We start from the raw sequence: 26,001 nt of genomic DNA, 5'->3' as shown, positions 1-26,001 counted from the left end.
TGTTCAGCAAATTAATTTTGTTTATTTTTGATTTGTATGTTGTTATTGAACTGTACTGTATATGTGTTGTCCCCCCTATACATTGTAAAGCGCTGCGTATACTGTTGGCGCTATATAAATCATGTATAATAATAATATATCATTTATTATTATACATGATTTATATAGCGCCAACAGTTTACGCAGCACTTTACAATGTATAGGGGGGACAACACAATTACAGTACAGTTCAATACAGAAGGTACAGGAGGGCCCTGCTCGTAGAGCTTACATTCTAAAGAGAGGGGGTGGTGGTACAAAAGGTAATAGCTGCAGAGAATTTGATGGGGATGGCTCGGGGATAGTTGTTAGGTGGGTGTGGGATAAGCTTATATATACAGACCATTCGCAGTTCAAAAAATCCAAAGCAACTGGTGATAGCAAAACGTGTCCTTGTGTCCACTCTGGCGCTCCCCCCTTCCGTATATGCGTTCACCTTAGAGCGTGTGACCCTGCAATTAAGCCTGGTCAGAACACGCATATGAGCCACCTCTGGGTTCAGTGATTATGTTGAAATCCTGGGCTGGTTGCTGGTAACGTGTTCCACATGTGTATGATGAAAAAAACTTGATAGTGTGATATCATTTAAACAATTTATTGTGTAAATAAAACTTAGCCCCTACTGTGGGGTACTCACATTTCGTGGGTGCTACAGTGCACCATTCTTTAGATACGAGTTAATCCCGATATCGACACGTGTACGGAAGGGGACAGGACGGTGTAGGAGGCAGTGGAGCGTTCTCAGCTAAAGGATTTCTTTAGCAGTATCCATGAGCTTGTAACAGCATAACTACAGACACCAAACTACTCACAAACTAACATTCCAAAGCTATTAGAATGACATAAATAGAATAATGAGTGTGCTAAATGGTAAGGGAGACAGAGTTTAAAAAAAAAAAGAATAATAGGCCCAAAAACACCTTTTAAAAATACATACACACACAAATCATAACTGAAAAACAAATGATTGTGATCTATCGTTGCCCTGCTTTGCAATATAGAAGTGTTGAAAAGTTACAGTTGCACTATTGCACAAAGTTTATAATGACTCGATCCTGTGGTCTTTTCCTGCTTACTCGCAAAATTCATCTTGCTGAATTCTGGTGAACATGACTTGCAAAACCCCACAGCTGTAGTTGTTTCGACATCAGTAGTGAATATAAGCAGAAAATCTAATGCCGCGTACAAACGATCATTTTTCAGCATGAAAACAAGTGTCGTTTTTCAGCATGTCCAAAAAACGAAGTTTTCCCAACTTCATCATTAAAACGACGTTGCCTACACACCATCGTTTGAAAAAAATTATCTAGCAAAGCACGGTGATGTACAACACTATAAAGGGGAAGTTCCATTCGCCTTTGGGCTGCTTTAACTGATTCCGTGTTAGTAAAAGACGATTTGCGCTTTTCTGTCTGTTCCAGCGTGATGAATGTGCTTACTCCATTATGAACGGTAGTTTTACCAGAACGAGCGCTCCCATCTCAGAACTTGCTTCTGAGCATGCGGGGGTTTTTTACATTGTTTTAGCCCACACACGATCATTTTTTACAACCCAAAAAATTGCATAGTTTAAAACGACGTTTAAAAATGCAGCATGTTCGAACTTTTTTTTTGTCGTTTTTCAGATCCTGAAAAATGATGTGTAGCCCACACACGATCATTTTAAATGACGTTTTTGAAAAACGACGTTTTCTTCATGCCGAAAAATTATCGTGTGTACACGGTATAACTGTTCCATGGAGGAACTTCACTTGCTCCTGTTATTATTTTTTGAAGCACCCCTTACCAGTATTTTCACTTACACATAATTGTATGATAGACGTCATCAGAACCTTACCTCATTTACTAAGCTGAGGGAAAACTCCCTTGCAAAGTGAACGACATAATCCTCTGGTACCACAGCCAAAAATTCAAATTAAGAATTTGCAAGACGCTATATGATTCAAATTCTGGACAACAAATGTATTGTGGTGCAATATAAATATTAACAAAATCTGTAAATGTGATAAAACTCTCTTGTTTTATGTACACTTTAAAAATAATTCAAGAAAAATCATAAAAAAATTGCATTTTTGCTGAAAGCAATCATTAATATTTAAGAAGAATCCAATGGTTTTAGGTAAACCGAGGTTTCTTGTCTGTATATACATATGCCTGCGTTTTTTACACATATATACACATGCTAGACTATGTCTGTAGTAAACCACATAAGAAATAATATAATGACACCACTAACTAAAATGAGTGTAACTCTGTGCTCAATCATAGTACAGCATGTAAACTATTAATTAGTTTCTCTGCTTTTCCATATATCCACACTCTACTAATTGCCTATAGATCACATGCATAAAGTGCAAATTAGTGCCACAACTTGATGTTAATTAAAGTGACTCTGTGCAACAAATAAAAAATATACGCATTAATACTCAAATAACAACATCTGTCATAAAATACATCCAATATATTTGTGCTCAAAATATTCACAAACATGTTCCCATGCACTACAAAAGTGCTATGTGCAAAGTGTTATTGTGCGTGATTCACAAACTGACATGCATTATATATATATATAGTCCATTCACAGTTCAAAAAATCCAAAGCAACTGGTGATAGCCAAACGTGTCCTTGTGTCCACTCTGGTGCTCCCCCCTTCCGTATATGCGCTCACCTTAGAGTGTGTGACCCTGCAATTAAGCCTGGTGAGAAATATGAGGCATATGAGCCACCTCTGTGTTCAGTGATTATGTTGAAATCCTGGGCTGTATGATGAAAAAAACTTGATAGTGTGATATCATTTAAACAATTTATTGTGTAAATAAAACTTAGCCCCTACTGTGGGGTACTCACATTTCGTGGGTGCTACAGTGCACCATTCTTTACAAGCTCAGGGAAACTGCTGAAGTAATGTGTCCTGAGAACGAGTTAATCCCGATATCGACACACGTAGGGGAGGGAACAGGACGTTGTAGAACATAAATAGAAGAATGAGTATGTTAAATGGTATAGGAGACAGAGTTTAAAAAAAAGAATAGGCTCAAAACACCTTTTCAAAATACATACACGCACAAATCATAACTGAAAAACAAATGATTGTGATCTATCTTTGCCCGGCTTTGCAATATAGAAGTATTGAAAAGTTGCACTATTGCACAAAGTTTATAATGACTCGATCCTGTGGTCTTTTCCTGCTTACTCGCAAAATTCATCTTGCTGAATTCTGGTGAACATGACTTGCAAAACCCCACAGCTGTAGTTGTTTTGACATCAGTAGTGAAAATAAGCAGAAAATCTAACTGTTCCATGGTATTCCTCCTGCTATTATTTTTTTAAGCACCCCTTACCAGTATTTTCACTTAGGCCTCGTACACATGACCGGGTTTCTCAGCAAAAAACAGCAAGAAAACTAATTATTGCCGAGATTCCCATTCGTGTGTATGAGGCATTCAGGTTTCTCTTCAGGATATCTGGCCAGAATCTCGACGAGAAAAAAAGAGAACCTGCTCTCTTTTTTCTCGTCGAGATTCTTGTTGGCCTGTTTCCTGAAGAGAAACCCGAGCGTGTGTATACGTACCTGTCGCCGTAGAAAGCCGCACATGCTCGAAATGACTTTGATGCATGCGCGGAAGCTTCCACGGCATAGGTAGGGTGAAGCAAGATGGCGGTGATGGCATCAAATGTGACGAGCGCATTCGTCACCGCGTTCTTTCTTTTCAAGACACTCCGGCGGCAAGAGTTTCTTGCCAAGAATCTCGTCAGGGAAAACAATGGGTTTTTCCTGACAAGATTCTCGGACGTGTGTACTAGGCCTTACACATTATTGGATCATAGGTGTCATCAGAACCTTACCTCATTTACTAAGCTAAGGGAAAATTCCCTTGCAATAAGCGTTTATCGATTGGTTTGCGCCAAATTTATAGCGTTTACAAAATAGGAGATAGTTTTATTGCATTTTTTATTAATTATTTTTTTTTTACTACTAATGGCGGCAATATTTCTGTCCTGTACCTGCCAGGGAGATATTCCCTTGATTATACTATGATTGTATTCAACTTAAAGCTGGGTACACATGGGCCAAATGTCGGGAGACATTTACCAGTTAAAAAATAATACGGCTGACATTTGGCCCTTGTGTATGCCTGTCTGTCCGACAGAAGCAGGTTGATTGGCCAGCTTCTAACAACGTGTATGCTGGAAAACCAGCAGATGACCAACTCATGATCAACAATCTCAGCCAATGGCAGAGAGCGCTGATCAGAGTTTTCTGGCGAGGGGGGGGGGGGCTGTCGCCCTGTCAGAACACAACAGCTCAGCAGGGAGATTGCTGTACTAATGTCAGATGGTTAGTACAGCGGCTCTGACCGGAGCTGTCAGGTTTTTTTGTGCAACCCAGCATGTACCAGCCTTTAGTGATACTGTATTGTTATTGTAAATCTGCTCGAGAGCAAAAGTGGAATACATTCTGTATGAGTTTCTTTCTTATATAACCGACTAGAGCATTTTCCATGGGCGACATGGTGAATTCATTCAATCAGTTTCAACGGTAGCTCCAGTTCAAAAGTCCAGTTCATACTATTTTTATCATCCTGGGAATGGGGGGAAAATTACCCTGCTACCCCTCAAGCAGCAGTAAGACAAGATTACAATCATGGTGAAGGGGCAAACATAGTACTCCATGTAAAATAAAAGGGTATCTAAAGATGAAACATTTTTTGTTTTGGGTAGTATAGTGGATGAAAAAAACGTCTGTCACTTTTTTGTCATATGAGCCTCTTTGGATTTAATTTCCTCCACCCTCTGTCCTGTAGACACACCTGTAGATGTCTTTCCAAAGAATACATCCTGTTAGGCAGAAATACACTTATGCCGCATACACATGATCGGATTTCTGGTGAAATAAAATCCGATGGAATTTTTCGTCAGAATTCCGATGAAGCTGACTTTCATCAGTCTTGCCTATCAGACTAAATTCCGATCGTCCAAAATGCAATGACGTAAAACACTACTACGAGCCAAGAAAAAAGAAGATCCACGCAGACGATCGGAATTTCCTATCGTTTTTTTTTTTTTTTTCAGCAGAAAAATGTAAAACGTGTTCTATTTTTTTACACCGATGGAAAAAAGTCAGATGGGGCCCACACGATCGGTTTCTCCGAAGAAAAAAGTCCATCGGACTTTTTTCATTGAAAAAAAAACGATCATGTGCACACGGCATAAGTTGTCACCAAAGCAACTGTCCCCATTGGAGGATTCCCCCTCCATTTCTGTACAAGTGACAACTATTTTGGATTTTCCTTTACTTTAATCCTAACAACAATGGTCATTGGACAAATAGAGAAAGGCATAATTGCACTATATTAAAATGTAACTATATTAACTGCACAATATTAAAAAGAACCCACTAAATTAAAATGTTTGTTTCAGTAACATGAACAAATTGTAATGTAGGGTATGGAGACTAGTACCACAAGGGTTGGATAGCTGTGGTTCAGTGGACCATGTATGATTTGCCTAGTTGTTGCCAAAATAGCTTATCCCCAGGTATGACTATACCCATGACACTTTTCTTAATAATGCAAAATTTTGTGTAACCAAGGTTTCTTATAGTCTTTTAGCCTACTTTATCATCCTGACAGTAACACAAAGAACAAATGCACAACCTTTTAGCCCTGTGTCTCTTTAGACTGTAATTTAAAAAGCCTGGGAACTTGTTCCTCTCCATTATAAACAATAAAAGGACTTCAGTGAAATGAAGCACACGCTCTTCGATTTGGAGTTTCTCAGGCAAAGGCTCTTTATTTTGTTTAAACATGTTTCCTCTCGAGGTTCGACCACCTTCCAGACACTTTCTTTATTTATAACATCCCTCTGTGCATGTACATTGTCAAGTAAAAAAAAATTCCTCCGATATCACTTTATATCACTTTTTATGAATATGCACATATAAAACATCAATTCACCACCTTTGTAAACTTTTGTTAATGTAGAGAATCATACTACAAATGCAACTTTTTTTCTGGTGGTTTGCAGTTTGATTTTAACCACTTAGGTCCCAGGGCCTTTTTCCTCTCTTAATCTCCCGATTCCCAGAGCGTTCTTCTCATTTCCACACATAATGCCCTTTAGCTTTTGTATCCCATCCTAATGTGTTGTATATCATTGTTATTTTTGCACATTGAGGACTGAAATTTGCTAGCAAATTTATACAAACATATTTTTATTTCTTAGACTGCTTTAATGCTATATATATATATATATATATATATATATATATATATATATATATATATATATATATATATATATATATATATATATATATATATATATATATTGAAAACTGTATACTTAGTTGCAGTGCAAGTGAAAAGCCATTCCAAATGCATGTGAACGTAATTGTGCTTTACCCCTTCATGACCAGGATCAAAACAAACCTTAAACTCCAGATTTGCAACTTAGGCAGGTCATACACAGAGAAAAATAATTCTGTGACCACCAGTGTTGACAGGGGAATCCTGTCCGCCAAGCCATTGTATTCTCTTGATATGTATGTAAAATCTGGCAGGCTGGTTGTACCCAAGGTGATCAATCGATCAACTTTGTACATTCGGCCTGCCCATACATGGTTTTAAATTTTGGTCGAGATTTGAACCGTCTTTGACCGGCCTTAGTATAAATATACATCATATTATAACTACAGTACTAATAGTATTCAAGTGAATTATTTCTTGTTTTTTCAGGACAGATTGGGTTTTCATTTGGTGGTAGGTGTTAACATATCTCCCACTTTTGTTTTTATTATGAAAGTAAAACTGGCCCAAAATACATTTTAGCTGTATATTTGTATTTTATTATAATGACCCACAACCATAAAAATGATCAAAATAAATTCTCCTTCTCCTGTTGATCGTAGCGATACCACAAATGCTAGTGCTTTTTTTCTTCTTTGTACCAGTAGTAGAACCAAGAAATAATAGTGCACATTTTTTTCACTGATGTTGCCCAATAAGAACTGCTGAGAAAGGAGTAAGTGTGTGCACTATGTTTACAAAAAAACCCACCTATTAGAGCTGTGCTGGCCATAGATGTTGTACAGAGATGGGGGGGGGGTTGCAATTTTAAGCTGTGGAATACAGGTGAGCCATGGATGATGGGTGGTGAGAGGTGAGAGCTGTGGAGGGCAGATGGAGAGCAAAGGTGAGAGATGTGGATAAAGGAAGAAGGGGGGCTTCAGAGGTGAAAGCTGGAGATGGAGGGGGTGCAGAGATGACAGATATGGATGGAGGTGAGTGCTGAGGGTGGAGGAGAGGGGAGTTCCGAGGCAAGTTCTGTGGGTGGACGAGGGGGGGTTCAGAGGTGGAAGCTGTGGATGAACTTGGGTGGAGGGTGAAGGGGTGAATGTTGTGGATAGGAGGGATGTGCGTTGGAGAAGCAGCTAGAGCTGTGGATGGAGTGGAGGGGGTTTCAGAGGTGATGGATAACACTGAAAGTAAATGTACATGTTTTTTAATGTATTGTATTGTCATCATTCTGGGAATGGGGGAAAATCATCCTGTTACAACTCAAGCAGCAGTAGGACAAGATTACAATCATGGTGAAAGGTCACTAAGGCCTGCCACTAAGGCCTCATGCACACTAGACGTTTTTACAGTTTTTGGCTTCAGGGATTTTTTTTTTTGCAGCCAGTAAACTTCGTAGCATGTTATCCTATTTGTCCATGCACACAGAGGCTTTTATCAGAGTTTTTTTGCAGGGGCATTTTCTGGCTGAAGAAAACCCCCTAGAACTAGTGGGTTTGGGGAGGTGTTTTTCAGCTGTAAAAATGCTCTAACTCTGAAGAACACGGCTATTAAGCATTTGAGCATTTTAAGCTATAAGCTTTTGTAGGAATATAGTTTTGCTAAAATATGCTAAATACTCAAGTTTTTAAATCAGCATTCTACAGCTAAAGCTACTAATGTTTGTATAACGTTCAGTGTGCACTCACTGACCCTAACTGGCACTGACCCTAACTGACACTTATACTGACCATAAATAACACTTACACTGAGGCCGGGTTCACATATGTGTGGCTGTGGGTTCGTGCCTGGGTCCGGTGCGTGTCTGTTCATCGGTTCAGGTGGGATTTAGATCCAAATTGTTGCCTGAATTTGCACCTGAACCGGATCCAAAGACGCACAGGTCCCTTCTGCAATCCAGGCTCCATTGAGAGCCGGTAACACTCGACTGTCATACAAATTAAATGCGGAGAAACCCGCATCCAGTTCACATATATGTGAACCCGTTCTTACACTCACTAAACTAGATTGATCACTATTGATTTTTTTTTTCTTTTTGTAAAGGCTTCTCCTCTAGGGAGGAGGAAAGTATACTATGTATCTTTTCTCCTTTACAAAGGAGAATCAACACAGGGATGGGCTGTAGAGTGAATGATCACTGTGACAGTCACAATCGCATACTATCACAGCAATCATGTGATTGAGAGCCAGTTCTTCCAGTTCCCAGTCAGAGCGGTCAATGACAGTTTGGTCTCAGTGCTGGAAGCTCACAATCCATCGCTCTTCCAACAACTACACAGAAACACATACTTTATATGTGGCGCCCAGGAATAAGGCCCACTTCCTGGATGCTCCATATATGTGTTACGTGGTCACATAAGCGTTGATCTGCTACAAGTGCTTCTAAGGATCTCTGTGTAGCAAGATATGAAGCCCAGGAGCAGGAGATCAGTGCTGTCACTGAGAGCCGTAAATTCCAGCCTACATGCCAGGCTGGAGCTGGTAGGTGCAGTTCCTCCAGCACTGGGATGAATAGCCGCTGTCTCTGTGCTGTTTTAAAATGGCACCTGGGACCCAAGTGGTTAATATGAAAGCTCAGCCAAATGTTTTGTTTTGAATAGAATAATGGGAAGTTAGTCCCAATTTTGTTTTATATTGCTGTCTGTGTCCTTCTTGGGAAGATTTCTCCTATACATATTGTCCTGGGGGCACATGAGAAGGCATCTCCCCAACGTTAGAAGAAATGCTACATTTGACAGTTGTTACCAGGTCCTGTGCTTCCACCAAGAGATTTCCTTTTACAGTCTTTTCTGGAGACAACTGTAAAATGTAAAAGTAAGTAAAATGTGGAATTTTGCTTAAATTTTGGAGTTTCTTTAGTGACCGATTTAATTTAAGTTTCCAATAAATAATAATGCAGCTATCAATATTTTGTTGAACCTTCCTCTAAATAATGCTGTAGGAAACTATTCAGTAAATAGAAGAACATTGTGACATGATTGTTTATCTAAAAAGCCTTAAGAGAGCAGTTGTCATCTACACATATCTGCAAATCTTGGCTGATGTATGAAAACTGGCAGAAAGAAAAGTGGACTTCTTGCTCATAGCAACTAAACAAATTTAAGGTTCTATTTTCTAAACTGCTGAAGGGCAAATGAGAAATGGAATCTGTTTTCAGCAATTTCTATAAATCAGGTTCATCAACCAGGTTTGTTAGAATGATACACTTAAAGAGAAACTATCATTGTAGAAATATGGGACCTGGCGTTGGGTGTTTTGAACCTCTGTGTGAGTTTGTGGTGTTCGGTCCATTTGGATCTCTGTTTACAAGACATAACAGATTATATAGACATTGTTGTCTGCCGCTTATGGTCGATGATTTAGAGATATTTATTGATTGAGAAATGCACCATCTACATTCTCTAGTAGTATACTGGGTACTGCATTTAGATATATAATGAATACAGAATAGATCACAATTGATGAGAATAGTATTTGTTGTATAAAACCTTACATGTTAATGACCAAAACTGATCTTAGTTCATGTACACTCAATCAAATAAATGCCTTTGTGTTTTCAATTTTCAGAAGCGAATAGAAAAATTTTAATTAAAAAAGGAAATCAAAAATGCACTACTTGAAATACATACGAAGGATAAACCTTTTTAGGGCTCTTGTTTTTTATTCAGGACGATCTGTAATAAACCAGGCCACCTTACAGCCTCATATTGTAAACGCTTTCCCACCTGACAGCAGAAAATCGGCAATAAAAACACACCCACACTGCATTTCTTTAAAGCTTAAGTCAGAGTTTTTATTTTATTTTTTTAAGAAAAAGTGCATTGATATTAATGTGATCATTTTTCACCGAAAGCTTTGGAGGTTATACGATCTGCGATGTGCTGGCAAATTTGTACACTGATCTATGATGATTCCAGTCTCCAACTCGCTGTTGCTGCAGGAGCTACTTTAAGCTCATTCCAGGAATGTGTGGGAATATTAGCAACCACATTTTAATGATATGTTGCCAATGGGTAGAACCTAAACTAGATTCTACCTGTAAAACAAGGAAGCAGCTATATAGTAGCGCTTAAGTGAGTGGAGATTTGAAGCTTGAAGTCATGGTAGCCTGGCATGGTTTGTCCTAGAGAACTAGGTGGCTCTGAACTTTTCCTTTGTGTTTTTAGGATGGTAGATAAATCCTCAATTTGCTACATTTTTTGAATACTGGAGAACCAACGTGTTGCAGATGGGGAAATTGTTTGTTTCCATAAGGCTGGTATGCATGCCCTAGCTATGTTTAATAGGTGTCTAGTTATAAATATACTGTATTATATTTTGAGATGGTTGAGGTGTAAGAGTTAGGATGCTGAGTTGGCATAGAAGGTAGTGCAACAGATTGCTTTTTTCATTGTATAGCAGAATGGACAGATACTGTACATGTATATTCCCAGAATGTGTTTATTACATTTACAAGGGGGGGGGGGTCAGACTCTGTTCCAGTGTGTGAGTACTTTGTATTGATGCTCTTGGAATTTGTTGGCTATGGAAAATTTGTGAGCAAGTAAAATAATTATTTTGATTTGATCAGGATTTCATTTTGTCATCATTGCGGTTTCCCATTTTTTATATATATTGTGCTCTGGTGAGGGTGAAGTTATAAGCTTGTATACTAGTAATAAAGTGTGTTTCAAGCTCCAAGACAGTAATGCTCCAGATCAGTCCCCCTTGTCCACTTAATTAATAGGTGCCTATCCAGCTCCTCACTGATAAATGCACACATTTTCTGTAGGATGATGCCACACCAATATACACATATGTCGTCTTTGCACATTCATGCACATATACGTCTACATAATGGCAAGGGCAGGCAAATGGCCGTACCTGTACGTCCCTTTAAATTTGCCGCCCAGTGGGTGCACGCTTCACCTGAGGCGTGCGCCCGCCGCGTGCCGCGCGAGTGCGCTAGTTTTTTTCCAGGAACTCCATGTTCCCGGGCAGCCCGCGATTACGCTCAGCAAAGGCAGAACAGGTGGATGCCTTTGTAAACAAGGCGTTCCCCTGTTCTGCCTAGTGACATGTCACTGATCTACTGTTCCCTGTGGTCAGGAACAGTGACCATTGACATGTTCACAGCGTCTCCCCGCAGGGATGTAGTCCCAAGGGAGGGGACAAGCATGCTAACTAACCCCCAGCCAGAACGGTTCAGATGATGGGGGCAAGATTACTGAGGAGAAACAGGAAGTGAGAAATTCAGCCAAAGAAAAAAAACATTTAGAAGGGAATTTGAAGGAAACGGTAAGTGAACCAACAATGCACTAGCTTAACACATGAATATCGCATGTTTGCAGGTGTCGCAGCTTTATTTTCACTAAAACTATTTTTTCGAAAGTTTTCACTTTAGCGCAGTACAGCCCCCCTTGAGAATTTACTAGCTTAAAGGAACCTATTTAGATAATAAAAAATGAAACTTTACAACCCCTTTAAGTGGTTAAACACTTGGTATGACAGATATACCTTGATTGAAGATCCCTTTTTTTCAAACACAACTACTTAATCATAGAGTAGAATTTCAATGATTAATTTTACTAATGTAGCTAGACACTTTAATGAGTGTCGTGACAGAAGAATAACATATCTCACAATTCAGGAAATATAAAAGATGTAGTTATTTTAAAAAGGATGAGATGTCTTAATTAGATTATGCAAGAGGGAGGTGTATTGCATTTTTATGACGCATAACAGGACATGGTTTGATTCATGATGGGATGTTTTGTACATTAGTATGAAAGTAATCTCTAATACTTGGTCTATTTTATACAGTGTTCCGTCAAATATGACTTTATTGATTAAAAGCCTCATGCTCACTGCAGCTGTCAAATGCCTGTTTTACAGGTGTTTGAGTATTTGAGTTTTTTTTTTGCCCCTAAAAGCACCTCTATGTTAGCCTATGTATTCGTGCACACATAGGCATTTACGGGCGTTTAGAGGCAGGGTCATTTAGGGGCAGAAATCTGAACACACCAAAATTGCATTCAGGAGAAGAACATTTTGTCAGAGAAAAAAACCTTGCTGCGCCTAAATGCTTGGCACATTTAGTGCTTGAGCAATCATTAATTTCAATGTGCAGGATTAATTAATATTCTGGCCAGTGAAATAGATGAACGTCAAAACGCTTGACATGCCTCAACGCTTCCAAATGCGCTTAAATGCATTTGAAAAGCATGGCTTTAGCTGTGTTTTGATGCTGCCTTTCTCCTGTCAAGAGAAAGGCATTCAGAAGAGCCTAGTGTGCATGGGACCTAAATGAATTTAGTAGAATGTTACTATCTGTATTTTTATTAATAGAAATTGGGATGTCTTGACAATTTACAGCTGAAATTTGGTTACTTGCCAGGAGTAATAATGTATTAAAAAGGGGGATTGAATGTCCAGATACCACTGTATGATTAAGCACTTGATTGCACAAAGGGGATCTGCATTGCTAATATATACTGCCACGCCATCTTTTTGAAGCAGCATGTGTTTCACCATCGTATGTGTGTTTTTTGAGCATTACAGATGGATTTATATGTCATGAATGGGTACCTTCCTTGCAAGGTGCGCAGAGTAATTTTGGAGTTGTAGTGCATGGGAATGTAGGCTATACCAACACTTAATCTAAATAAATACTAATAATAATAAATTACTCCAAACCAAGACCATCAAGGATGGTGATAAAATTGGCCGCGGCACCTTTATTGGTGTAAATATTCTACAAACATCAAATATATAAAATTAAAACTTATCTTTATTAACTTCCATCAATAAATAAATAAATAATTAAAACTTAAATTATTTTCAAATATTTCAAATCTCACTCAGTCTTAGGACTCGAGCGAGTACCATAAATAAAGATATTAAACAAAAAGTCCCCCCTTGATCCAAGGGTGACAGACCACATAAAAGGTGCTGCGACAGGGTGGGAGGGATGGGGGAGCTCTTCAGTTCTCAGGTAAAGTGCCTGACTGCCTCTGAGGGAGGGGGTTTGTATACCCTCTGGTAAGCTAGGATGAGTCATGCATCCCTCTGATGTTCCCGCCCAAAGACACCTGTGCCCCCAGCTCCAGGAGCATGAACTTCCCGCCCAAATACCTCACATACCACAAATTCCTATTAACCCTATTGTCCTTAACTGTAAACCTGGGATAGCCACAATCCCATGCTGTGGGCACTAAACATGCCCCCTTGCTCATGGGAATGTAGGCTATACCAACACTTAATCTAAATAAATACTAATAATAATAAATTACTCCAAACCAAGACCATCAAGGATGGTGATAAAATTGGCCGCGGCACCTTTATTGGTGTAAATATTCTACAAACATCAAATATATAAAATTAAAACTTATCTTTATTAACTTCCATCAATAAATAAATAAATAATTAAAACTTAAATTATTTTCAAATATTTCAAATCTCACTCAGTCTTAGGACTCGAGCGAGTACCATAAATAAAGATATTAAACAAAAAGTCCCCACCTAGCCTGTTTTGTTTAACGAACAAAACAAGGCTACCCCAAAACCGCGGCCTTCTCAATCATGGTTTGGATCTTAAAATTAAAAATATCCAGGCCTACATCCGACAAGTGGATACCGTCTTGTCTATATAAGCCTGGAAAACCGCCTTCCAATTCCGTATGCCTAAAAGAAAAACCTCCCAGCTTCGGCATAAATTTTTCCATGGCGTGATTAATCCTTCTCCTTATTTTCTCCAAATTTCTTTGTTTCCCGGCAGACAACCAAATCAACCTAGGGACTATCTCTGAAAAGATCAATCTCGCCTTGGGAAAATGTTTTTGCAATAAATGGAAATCATTTTTAAACAACAGTAGCAACTCTAACGTGGACTGTTTCCCCACATCATTGCCACCCCCATGTATAATTATTACATCTGGGGAGGGCCAACTTTCCACCAACTTGAAAATTTGTACCAACAAATTTTTCCACTGTAATCCCCGAATACCTTTCCACCAAATCTGACAAACTTCAGGAGGAAAAGATAAATTGGCAGAATAACATCTCAAACATGCCCTTCTATGTGCCCAGTGCACAAACGAATGTCCAAATATCCAGACAATTCTATTGAGACCTAAAAATTAAACAGATAGGTTAGGGCGAACATACAAATTAAACCTATCGGATTCCCACCTTCCCAGACTCTTTATAACACCATTGTCAAGGCCCATTCTGGCTGCCTCAGTTGCGGCGCCAATTCTGAAAGAGTGCGAGGAAAATTTCAAGTGAGAGAGACTACCCGCACACTGAGGCCTTGAACTCAAGTATTTTTCAACTATTAATAACGGGCAAATATTAGCATCACCACAGGCATTCAGCGAGAGCCAATGACCTCTTCCCAGCACGTCAGTCTTAGATTTGCAGATAAAGATACGCACTTTATCTCCGTCTATGAAAACCTCCCCTTGCTTAAGGCCTGTTACGCCCTGCTTATTTGCAGGGACTAACTCGGACATTCGCAACGCCGCAAAGAAAATTAAAATAAAAGCTGTCCGGAATAATAACGCCTCATATTCCGAAGAACATATAAAAACCGTGGCAGCGCAAATCTTTTTCAAAATCTCGACGGAGATTGGTCTGCGTGAATCCGGCTTAAAATTCAACCTTCTGTAACCCTTCAAAGCTTGACGTACTGAGAAAAAGCTGTTACACACTGGTAAACCATTCATTTTGAAAAAGAAAGAAATACCCACCATCGTTTTATTGATATGGTTAAAGGAAAAACCTCCCTTCATCAGAGAGCTCAAGAAAGCTAACACTGTGTTCTCCGAGGGCAACAAACCTGAACAGCCCAAACTATCATTAAACAATAGCCATTTCTTCCATGCCATAGAGTACTCCGTCCATGTCCTAGGAAGCACCGACTGTTTAATTGATTCTAAGACTGGCGTTAAATCAATTCCCACAAGTGGCTTGGACAAACGAAACCTACCGCATCCGCTTCTGGAAAAAGCAGTCTGAACCTGGAGATCTGGGAACGAGATAACGCATCGGCCACTAAATTCTCTTTACCCGGCACATGTTTTACCTTCACCCAAATATTATATCTTAAACACAACAGGACAAAATACCGTAAAAGTTTTATTACTTGCTCAGATTTTGATGATAAACAATTTATGGCAAATAGAACTCCTTTATTATCAGAGTGTATTAAAATTCTTTTGTTGGCGAAACTACTTCCCCACAGTTCAAATGCCACAACTATAGGGAAGAGCTCCAACAAAACAATGTTCCTTGTCGCTCTACACTGCACCCAAAAGGGGGGCCAAGACCCATAGCACCAATGCGTTTTCCAGATTGCCGCGAAACCAATTGATCCAGCGGCATCTGTGAACAAATGCATGTCCGCTGCAAAAATGAATTCCTCTTGAAACATTGTACGGCCATTATAATCCTCCAAAAATTGGGACCACACTAGTAGGTCATCTTTCAATTCAGTGGTAAGGCGTATGTGGGAGAAAGGTGATTTTAAACCTGCCGACGCCAACGCCAATCTCCTCGAAAAAATTCTGCCCACAGGCATGACCCTAGATGCGAAGGCTAAATGACCGAGAAAAGACTGTAGCTCCTTTAAAATCACCTTTCTCTTACGCAACAGACAACAGATCGTCTGCTGCAAGTGCACTATTTTTTCCAAAGGAAGTTGAAATTGAAATAACTCAGTGTCGATGCTTATACCCAGAAAAACTAACCTTGTTACTGGCAAAAGGGTTTTTTCCTTTGCGATCGGAATACCGAAGTATTCCGCAATCACTAAGAAAAGATTTAGTACTAAACCACAGATAGGGGAGTCCGGAGGTCCTATGAACAGGAAATCATCCAGGTAGTGGGTGATTCCTTCACTACCTGATTCACGAATAATTACCCATTGTAAAAAAGATGCAAATAACTCAAAATAATGGCAAGACAGTGAGCAACCCATTGGAAGGCACATATCATAAAAATATTTTCCCTCAAAACAAAAACCAAGGGAGCAAAAAGCTTCAGGCGCGATAGGCAGCAACCTAAATGCTGATTGAATATCGGTTTTTGCTAATAAAGCGCCCAACCCAAATCTCTTTATAATCCTTACCGCGTCGTCAAAGGTTGCGTAAGACACTGAAGCCGAAGACGGGTCGATTTCGTCGTTTAACGACTTTCCTTTAGGGTAGGATAGGTGGTGGATTAATCGAAAGGAGTTAGGTTCCTTCTTAGGAATGAGGCCTAAAGGAGATACCCGAAAATCCTTAAACGGAGGGGAATTAAACGGGCCAGCGATACGCCCGGCCGAAATTTCCTTCCACAATTTTTCCCTCACAACTTGCTCATTTTGCCATACCGATTTTAGATTGCTCACTGCCTTGCAACCTGATCCCCCAAATTTTGGTAAAGTGAAACCCGAGGAGAAGCCTTTAATTAAAACTTCCGCTCTCTCCTTGTCGGGGTAGAGCAGAAGCCATGGAAACATTTTTTCCAGCTTCACTGGGGTTCGCACCTTTGGGACCGTCTTTTTGTTGAAAATTTCTTTTAAAACACTTCACGACCGGATGTGGGCCGAAACAAAAAGAACATTCGTGCCTATACCTGCACGATGCCGCCCAGCGGCATTGCGACTCGTTAAAGGCATAGCATATTCCTTTCTTGTACATAGCGGACGAATTCGTCTGGGTAACGTTCGGTTGATTTTTTGTAAAGACTGGTTTTTGTGGCAGTATGAGATTTAGCCACAACCCCACGTCTTTCATACCCCATCGTAGATTCTTATAGACCGCCAGCTTCTGGCGAAACGACTCATCGTAATTATACCAGCCAAATCCGCCGAAATTCCTATACGCTTCTAATATGTGCTCTAAATCCTGGAAGAGACCGCTACATTTTTCGGGAAATTTTTCTCCCAACACTGCCGAAAAAATACAAAAGGCTTGTAACCAGTTGTAAAAAGATCTAGGTGCGACACGCCGTCTCTCATCCTCCTCAAGTTTTTTATCACTTCTTGAAGAAAAATCTTTATTATTAGGGAGCAATGACATCAAATCAATGAAGTCATTGTTCCAAATTTTCTCTTTCACATTTAAGGACAGATGAAATCCTAACGGCGAGATCTCACATGGTAAGACTTCTTTAAAACAGTTATCAGGAATATTACTTTTCAAATTTTCTCTAACTTCGCAAGTGTTTGTGTTCAAATCACTCCAAACACTTGCAGCTGAATTAGCATTCATTGCCCCTGGCTTCAAGGAGTCAGTTAACTTGTCAATCTTTTGCAATAGTTTAGAAATTAAACTGCATTCTGATGACTCACCAGCAGGGGGCGCAGGAGTACTTGCAGTAGCTGCCGTCTGACTAGACCTCCCGTCCTGTCTTTCGTCTGCTCTCGCCGCACCCAGCTGATCCAGCCTGGAGACATGCGAAGCTGCTGGTCCCGCTGTGCTCCTTCCAACCTGTGAAGATAAGGACACATTCTTTCCCCTAGGTGGGGATGTTTGTGGTTTGTTCCTTCCTCCTCTCCCCCGCCCTGGGGACGGAGAAACATTCTTGCGCTTCCTCGTTGCTTTCCGTGCAGTTTCGCCGGCTCTGACGTCACTCCCGACCTCCTCCTCCAAGCGGAATCCCGGCGTCACGCTAGCTGCTGCTGAAGTTACCGGACGCTCCGGCGGACGGTTCCGTTGAGACCTGCGGGAAGGAAGAGAGAGCACATCGAGGGGGGGCGGCCCGCGCGGTGATGATACTTCACCTTCTTCCAGGCCGTCAGCATACACCTCCCGGACGTCTTCGCTCTGCTCCACCGCTGCTGGTTCACCTATGCCCGACAGGCATTTTTCCAGCCACTCTTCTCCGCCTTCATTCTCCGCTCTCTCCAGCATCCTCCGCACCAACGACCGCATCGCTTCAGACTCCAACAGGCTCATCTTGGACCGGAGCTCTTCAGTTCTCAGGTAAAGTGCCTGACTGCCTCTGAGGGAGGGGGTTTTTATACCCTCTGGTAAGCTAGGATGAGTCATGCATCCCTCTGATGTTCCCGCCCAAAGACACCTGTGCCCCCAGCTCCAGGAGCATGAACTTCCCGCCCAAATACCTCACATACCACAAATTCCTATTAACCCTATTGTCCTTAACTGTAAACCTGGGATAGCCACAATCCCATGCTGTGGGCACTAAACATGCCCCCTTGCTCAATCTAATTGGGTAAAAGGTTCATATGCTCCTGTTGAGCCATTTCTGAGTGGTTAGAGAGTTGTTAACTTTATAATTTGCCTATTTCTGCAGAGCTGTCAGTTTGGGATTTTCAGATCCAGGTGAGATTTCAGGGTCTCTCAGAATGGGGATGAAGGAAAGGGTGAGATGGTTGTTGTAGCAAAATCCTGTGGTGCCATTTTGATTACTACACATATGGCAGGATGATTTTTTAGGGAATATGAAGAGGGCTTGATAATCATGAAAAGGCCCTGAAGTGTTAATTGGGGCTGTTCAGGTTTCAAAGACACCTATAGTTTTAAGAGTGGAGTGACGTAACCAATCTATTTATCTAGCCAGATCTGTTGCCCTATGGTATAATTTGACATTTAGAAGGTTGATTCCTCCACATGACTGGTAAATTTAGTAAAGAATTCTTAAGTCTAGTCACCCTGTGGTCCTATAGAAATAATATGAAAGCTGAGTGCAGTTGATTGAAAAAAGAGGTTGACAGTTTCATAGAGAGCATGCGTGGTACAGAAATGGGGGAGAATGGTCATTGCAACAGCCAAACCTCACTCAGGTAAGTTTATGTGAGGTGTTTTAATCTTTCTTTCGACAGTACAGAATAAATTAGACTCAATATTATTATTATACAGGATTTATATAGCGTAAACAATTTATGCAGCACTTTAAAACATACGGGCATACAGTACAATTAAAATACAATTTAATACAGTAGGAATCAGAGGGTCCTGCTCATTTGAACTTGCAATTTAAGAGTGAAGGTCAAGAGATACAAAAGTTCATAACTGTGGGTGATGAGCTGATGGAGAAAGTGAAAACACAGTTCTTAGGTGGGCGCAGGGTAGACCTCTCTGAAGTGAAGAGTTTTCAGGGGTCGTCTAAAAGTGGACAGAGTATGAGTAAGACAGATTGGGGTAGGGAGTTCCAGAGGATGGGAGAGGCTTGGAAGAAGTCCTGGAGGCAAGCGTGGGAGGAGATGACAAGGGAGCTAGAGAGCAGAAGGTCTTGGAAGGAATGAAGAGAACAATTAGGTTGGTATTTTGAGACTAGGTTAGTGATGTACAAATGGCCAGTGCCTCCACCTATAACTGGTCTATTGCAGCAAGGAGCTTATGTCAAACAAATACAAGGAGATTTTTAAGCTCAAACTTACCAACCAGCCAGCAACCAACCAAATTGACCTGTCTAACAATATGCATTAAGAACAGAACCCCTGTTCTTAACGCATATTGTTAGACATGTCAGCTCGGTTGGTCGCTGGCTGGTTAGTAAGTTTGAGCTTGGAAATCTCCTTGTATATGAGTTGTGGATGGCTTTGTAAGTTGTTGTTAGTATTTTGAATTTAATTAGTTGGGCAAGCGGAAGCCAGTGGAGGGATCGGCATAATGGGGTAGCAGAAGCTGGTAAGGTGGATGAGTCTGGCAGCAGCATTCATAAAGGACCTAAGGGGAGATAGCCTATGTAAAGGTAAGCCAATGAGGAGGGAGTTGCAGTATTTGAGGAGACAAATGACCAGGAAGGGATTAGGAAGATGTTTCAGAGATTGAGGCGACAAGCTTTGGACATTTATTGGATTGCAATATGTGGGGTTGCAAAGATAGTTCGGTGTCCAGGATTACACCTAGTATCTTGTCATGCGGGGACATGTTAAAGGGGTTGTAAAGGTTTGTTTTTTATTTTCTAAATAGGTTCCTTTAAGCTAGTGCATTGTTGGTTCACTTACCTTTTCCTTCCTTTTCCCTTATAAATGTTTTTTTTCTTTGTTTTCTTTGTCTGAATTTCTCACTTCCTGTTCCTCCTCAGTAAGCTGTTCTGGCTGACTAACCCCCAGCCAGAATGGCTCAAATGATGGGGGCAAGATTACTGAGGAGAAACAAAGTGAGAAATTCAAAGAAAAAAAACATTTAGAAGGGAAATTGAAGGAAAAGGTAAGTGAACCAACAATTCACTAGCTTAAAGGAACCAATTTAGAAAATAAAAAACAAACCTTTACAACCCCTTTAATAGTTGCGCTGCCAAGTCAGGAGAAGGGGGTACGTGGTTGAGGAAATATTTTGAGCTGGGTTTTGGGTAGTTTTAGTTTGAGGAAGTGGTGCGACATCCAGTTTAAGATGTCTGTTAGTTGAGGGATAAAGAGATAGATTTGGGTGTCATCAGCATAGAAATGGTATTGGAAGCCATGGGAGAGACTATTAGCTGACCCAGGGAGGCAGCGTAGATTGAGAATAAGACCTCGTACACACAACCGAGTTTCTCGGAAAAAACCAGCAAGAAACTTGCTGGGATTTTTTTTGTTGCCGAGGAAACTGGTCGTGTGTACATTTTTCGACGAGGAAACTGTCGAGGATCCTGTCGAGCCAAAAAGAGAGCATGTCTTCTTTTTCCTCGACGGGAATGGAGAAACTTGCCTTGTCCAGTTCCTCGACAGCCTAACAAGGAACTTGACGAGAAAAACGATGTGTTTCGCCCGTCGAGTTCCTTGGTTGTGTGTACGAGGCTTTAGAGAGGTCCAAGAACAGAACCTTGGGGGTTTCAGCTTGTTCAATTAAGCTTTGACAAAAAAACTGGAAGATGATTGGTTTCTATGTAGAGCTGCACCAGATTTTGCACTTTTAGTAAAATTAACCCCACTCATTTGTTTGATAATCTCCCTGAAAAGGGATTTAGCCCAAAAAAAGAAAAACGCATAACAGTATCCTCACTGAAGCTTCTGGTATCTGGTATCAATTTGCAGCTCAGTTTTCAGACATCACTGAGAACCTGTGTGACATTTAACTACAACAGTCTAATCAAAATGTCATGGCTTATGCAGAGTTAAACACTGATGAAACGTAAAGCTCAGAAGTAATTTATTTTTGCAGTGATATCTCTTAAATACCAAAATGGATTTTGTTTTGCCTATAGTTTTGACCTCTCCATCGGTTTCACAGCCACTATAATGTGCTATTAATGTTTGAGACTTTCAAGAAATATCCTGTGTTTTTTATTATTATTTTTTTTTTTACTTAAATGTCACGTGGGAAGTTTCAGATGGGTCTGAGTGCTTTCCCTATGCATCGTTATTGAAAAGGGTGCTGCATAATGTATAGTATGATTTGTTTATTTTCTTTGTAAATAAAGATATTCTTTACCTTTGCAGACATGGAACCCGCTGTGCAGGAGAAGTAGCAGCTACTGCAAACAACTCGCATTGTACAGTAGGAATTGCATTTAATGCCAGAATTGGTGGTATGTATCTTCAGTGTTAATCACTTTTTTTCTTGTTTTTCATAAAATGTAAATTAGACATAAACATATGAAAAACCCAAAACTAAGGCCTCATACTCGGCAAAAACCAGCAAGAAACTTGCTGGGAGATATTTTTTTGCCGAAGAAACCGGTCGTGTGTACATTTTCGTCGAGGAAACTGTCAAGAAACTCGACGAGCCAAAAAGAGAGCATGTTCTGTATTTCCTCGATGGGAATGGAGAAAATTGGCTTGTCGAGTTTCTCAACAGCCTAACAAGGAACTCGACGAGGAAAACTATGTGTTTCGCCTGTCGAGTTCCTCGGTCGTGTGTACGAGGCTTCATTTTATCCTGTTGTTATCTGCCTATATACCTTTCTTTAGCTACCAATTTTAAAATTATATTTGACCTGTTTTTGTGTTTATTATGTAGCTATTTTACAATGTTACTACAGTGGAAACTTGGAACGCGGTTAGCGTTTTGCAATACGAGCACTGTATTTAAAAAAAATATTATTTTTGTTTCCATTGACTTCAATGGGGAAACTCTTTGATATGCGAGTACTTTGGATTACGAACTCTCTAAGAGGCTCTTTTTATACCCAGTCATGTTACTGACCTGTTGACAATTAACCTAATTAGATGTGTTGATTCCATCAGTTTCAAAATGACTTTATTTTTTTCTTAAAATGTTAAATTTTCTCAGTTTAAACATTTCATATGTTTTCTATTTTTTATTGTGAATAAAATATGGGTTTATGAGATTTGCAAATCATTGCATTCTGTTTTTATGTAGATTTTGCACAGCATCCCAACTGTTTTGGAATTGGGGGTTGTATAGTTTTAGACCCCCTTTACACTGGAGGCAGTTTTTAGGTGCTTTTGCGCTAAGAATAGTGCCTGTATAGCACCTAAAAAATGCTTCATCTGCAGTCCCAGTGTGAAAGCCGAGTGCTTTCACACTGGGGTGCTGCACTGGCAGGACGTTAAAAAAAAGTCCTGCAAACAGCATTTTTGGGGCAGTGGAGAAGCAGTGTATACCACTGCTCCTCCACCACTCCTGCCTATTGAAATTAATGGGCACCGCTGCCGAAGCTCCTGCAAATCGCTTCAGCAGCGGTGCTACACGCTAGTGGTCGAAAAGCGCCACTAAAACAATGCTAACGCGGCCATGGCTGCAATGTGAATGGGCTCTTAGTGTTTTTAGAGTTGGTTGCATAATTTACTTTAGTATTGGAGTATGATGAGTTATGGTAGCAAGCGGTTAACTATTGTGCAGTGGCAGTATATTATTCTGTTTTCAATATTTTATCCACTTTATATATAAATATATATATTATATAATTGTCTTCCTGTAGGTGTACGCATGTTGGATGGTGATGTAACAGACATGGTAGAAGCTAAATCTCTCAGTCTAAACCCACAACATGTGCATATCTACAGTGCAAGCTGGGGTCCAGATGATGATGGAAAGACAGTGGATGGACCAGCTGCTCTTGCCAGGGATGCCTTTGAGAATGGCATCAGAACAGTAAGTGTGCATAGAGGTAGGACTCTAAGGCTATGTTTTAGGTGTTGTCTAAAAAATATTTGGCTTTTGATCTCTGTATGGATAAATAGCTGAAATTGAAAATCATCTTACTGTCTATTTACAGTTATATGGAAGTAGAAAATGTCACTGGCCTATATTGTGGCCATGATGATAATGTAGACCGGGATTTTAAACAAGGTCATGGTTTCTATTGCAGTGTTTACATTTATAGAGGAGCTTGGTTGCTTCCAATGGCCCACTGAAGGTACTGATGACCACCCCCTGACCCTTCCACTTCTGTTTGTTGATCTCCCCTCTGGTGAAAGAACACATCAGTGACGTGTATTACGTCACTTACAATTTTGGCTGTCACTCTCTGCCTGCTGTGACTGGTGAAGAAACATGATCTGTGCTACATTCGTTTCAAGGGAAGGCAGAGAAGAGCTGATGTTTCAGTAAAGAGAACTTATCATTACAGTGTGCTATCACATAGAGGGCGATTGACCCTCTATGTGATAGCAATAAAACTAATTATATGAAAAAATTTAATAAACAAGGTTTTTCTTAGTTTCTGTTATAACATTTTGCAAACAAATAATCGTTTTTCATAAATTAAGGCCAAGATGTATTCTGCTACAGTTCTTTGATAAAAAAATAACCCAAATCAGTGTATATTATTTAGTCTGTGTGAAAGTTATAGAGTCTACAAACTATAGTATATATATTTTAAAATTGATCAATAATGATGTATTGGCTGCCTATCCCATTTCTTGAGACCCTAAAATGCCAGGACAGTACATATACCCTCTAATTACCCCTTTTAGGAAAATAGGCAGCCCAAGATATTTAGTAATAGGCATGACAAGTTTTTTGAAGTTGTAATTTTTGTTTGTCACAATTTTTTGGAAAATTAAGGAATTCTCCAGTACAGTACGTCATATGACTGGCGTGGCAGTGATCAGGCATACTGGCTGGTGACAATAAGTACAAAAAAATATTTTTTATAATTTGTATTTTTTTTTTTTTTACTTTTTTTGCATACTCTAAACAGAGTAGTTCAGCTTTTTCCCCAACACTGTTATTACTTATAACAGTGATGATCACTATGATTGCTCAAAGTGATCACATGATACTACGGCCGCTCCCAGTGGCCAGGTACTGAGACCCGCGATTTGCTGTGTCTGGTGAATCCACTGTGTCACGGGATCATGCCGCCGCAGGTCCCAGGAGGTGCAGCATGTAGTTGCTGCGTGTCTGCAGTAAATGTACTGTGGTCAGGCAGCAAGCGGTTAATGCTTATTATGTTGAGTATCTATTTACTTGTTGCAACCTTATCTTTTACATTTTACAAATAAATTGGGTAGTATGTTATGTTTGAGTGCATAAACCACTTCAATGCTGGGCACTTTCACCCCCTTCCTGCTTTAAATGACAATTGTGTGCTCATGCAACGCTGTACTTAAACAACATTTTTATAATTTTTTTGACACAGCTCACCATTGAGTTTTTACATTTTTGCACAAAAAAAAGGAAAAAAGACAAGTTTTTTTTTTAGTTTCTTTTATAACATTTTATAAATAAGTAATTTTTCTCCTTCACTAATGTGCACTCATTAAGGCTGCACTGATGGGTACTGGTGAGGCGACACTGATGAGCAGGCACTAATATGTCACACTGATAGGTGGCACTAATAGGCGGCACTGATGGACGACACTGATGAGCAGGCATTGAAAGGCAGCACTCACTGGCATCACTGATGGGCACTAGTTGTCATCACTGCTGGACACTGATTGACATCACTGCTGTGCACTGTTGGGACTGCTATTTTGGGTTTTTATCAATGAAAGTCCTTTTCAACAGATGTAATCACTCACAGCACAAGTTGACAGCTTTCACTTTCTTCATTCCCCTGAATAGCAGGCTTCAGCTCCAGACTTCTTGTAAACAAAACAGGAGAGATGAGACATGGCACTTCATAGCAGAGCAATATTTTGTTTGGCAGTTTAGAAAAAGGGGGCAGGAAAATGCAGGCTCTATGTGCACTACTTGTCCCACCCATTCTTCTCCTGAGCTGTAACTTAGGCCTCGTACACACGACCGAGTAACTCGTCGGGCGAGACACATCGTTTTCCTCAACGAGTTCCTTGTTAGGCTTGCTTTGCGTACACACGGTCAAGACAAAATCTCCTTGTTCTCAAACGCGGTGACGTACAACAAATACAACGGCAGGGGAAGTTCGATTCCACTTTCACAACTCTTGGGGCTGCTTTTGCTAATCACATGTGTTTGCCTGTTAAGAAAAAGTTTGGTAAGAAATGATTTGCACTTTTCAGTCTGTTACAGCTTGAAAAATGTGTTCTCTCCATTACAAATGCTACTTTTACTCCCGTCTCATACTTTATTCTGAGCAATCGCGGGTTTCTTAGCATACACACGCTCGAGTTTCTCGTTGAAAACCAGCACGACGAGGAAGTTAAGACTCCCGTCGAGGAAAAAGAGAACTTCCTCGACAGTTTCCTCGATGAAAAATGTACACACGACCGTTTTCCTCGGCAAAAATAGCTCTCCCACCAAGTTTCTTGATGGATTCTGTTGATTTACTCGGTCGTGTGTACGAGGCCTTAGAAACCCATCTTCGTTGAGCAGTGTTGTCTGATAGCTAGGCCGGTGGGTGGGGCAAGCTATCTGACAAC

The 26,001-nt window shown here is 40.2% G+C and overlaps 1 protein-coding gene across 3 annotated transcripts in view; it reads left to right on the top strand.

The window, feature by feature from the left end:
- Positions 1-26,001, top strand: part of PCSK5 (proprotein convertase subtilisin/kexin type 5) — a 508,063-nt gene that overhangs the window by 169,705 nt on the left and 312,357 nt on the right. For all 3 annotated transcript variants that reach the window (XM_040356083.1, XM_040356101.1, XM_040356092.1), the window contains exons 6-7: positions 21,691-21,779; positions 23,136-23,308. In XM_040356083.1, coding sequence (XP_040212017.1) covers positions 21,691-21,779; positions 23,136-23,308 — 262 coding nt within the window. The remainder of the gene's footprint in view (positions 1-21,690; positions 21,780-23,135; positions 23,309-26,001) is intronic.

The sequence above is a fragment of the Rana temporaria genome, chromosome 1, assembly GCF_905171775.1.
Source record: "Rana temporaria chromosome 1, aRanTem1.1, whole genome shotgun sequence".
NCBI classification, from domain to species: Eukaryota; Metazoa; Chordata; class Amphibia; order Anura; family Ranidae; genus Rana; species Rana temporaria.
The sequence above is the reverse complement of the archived record's forward strand: the minus strand, read 5'-3'. Positions and strand labels throughout refer to the sequence as shown.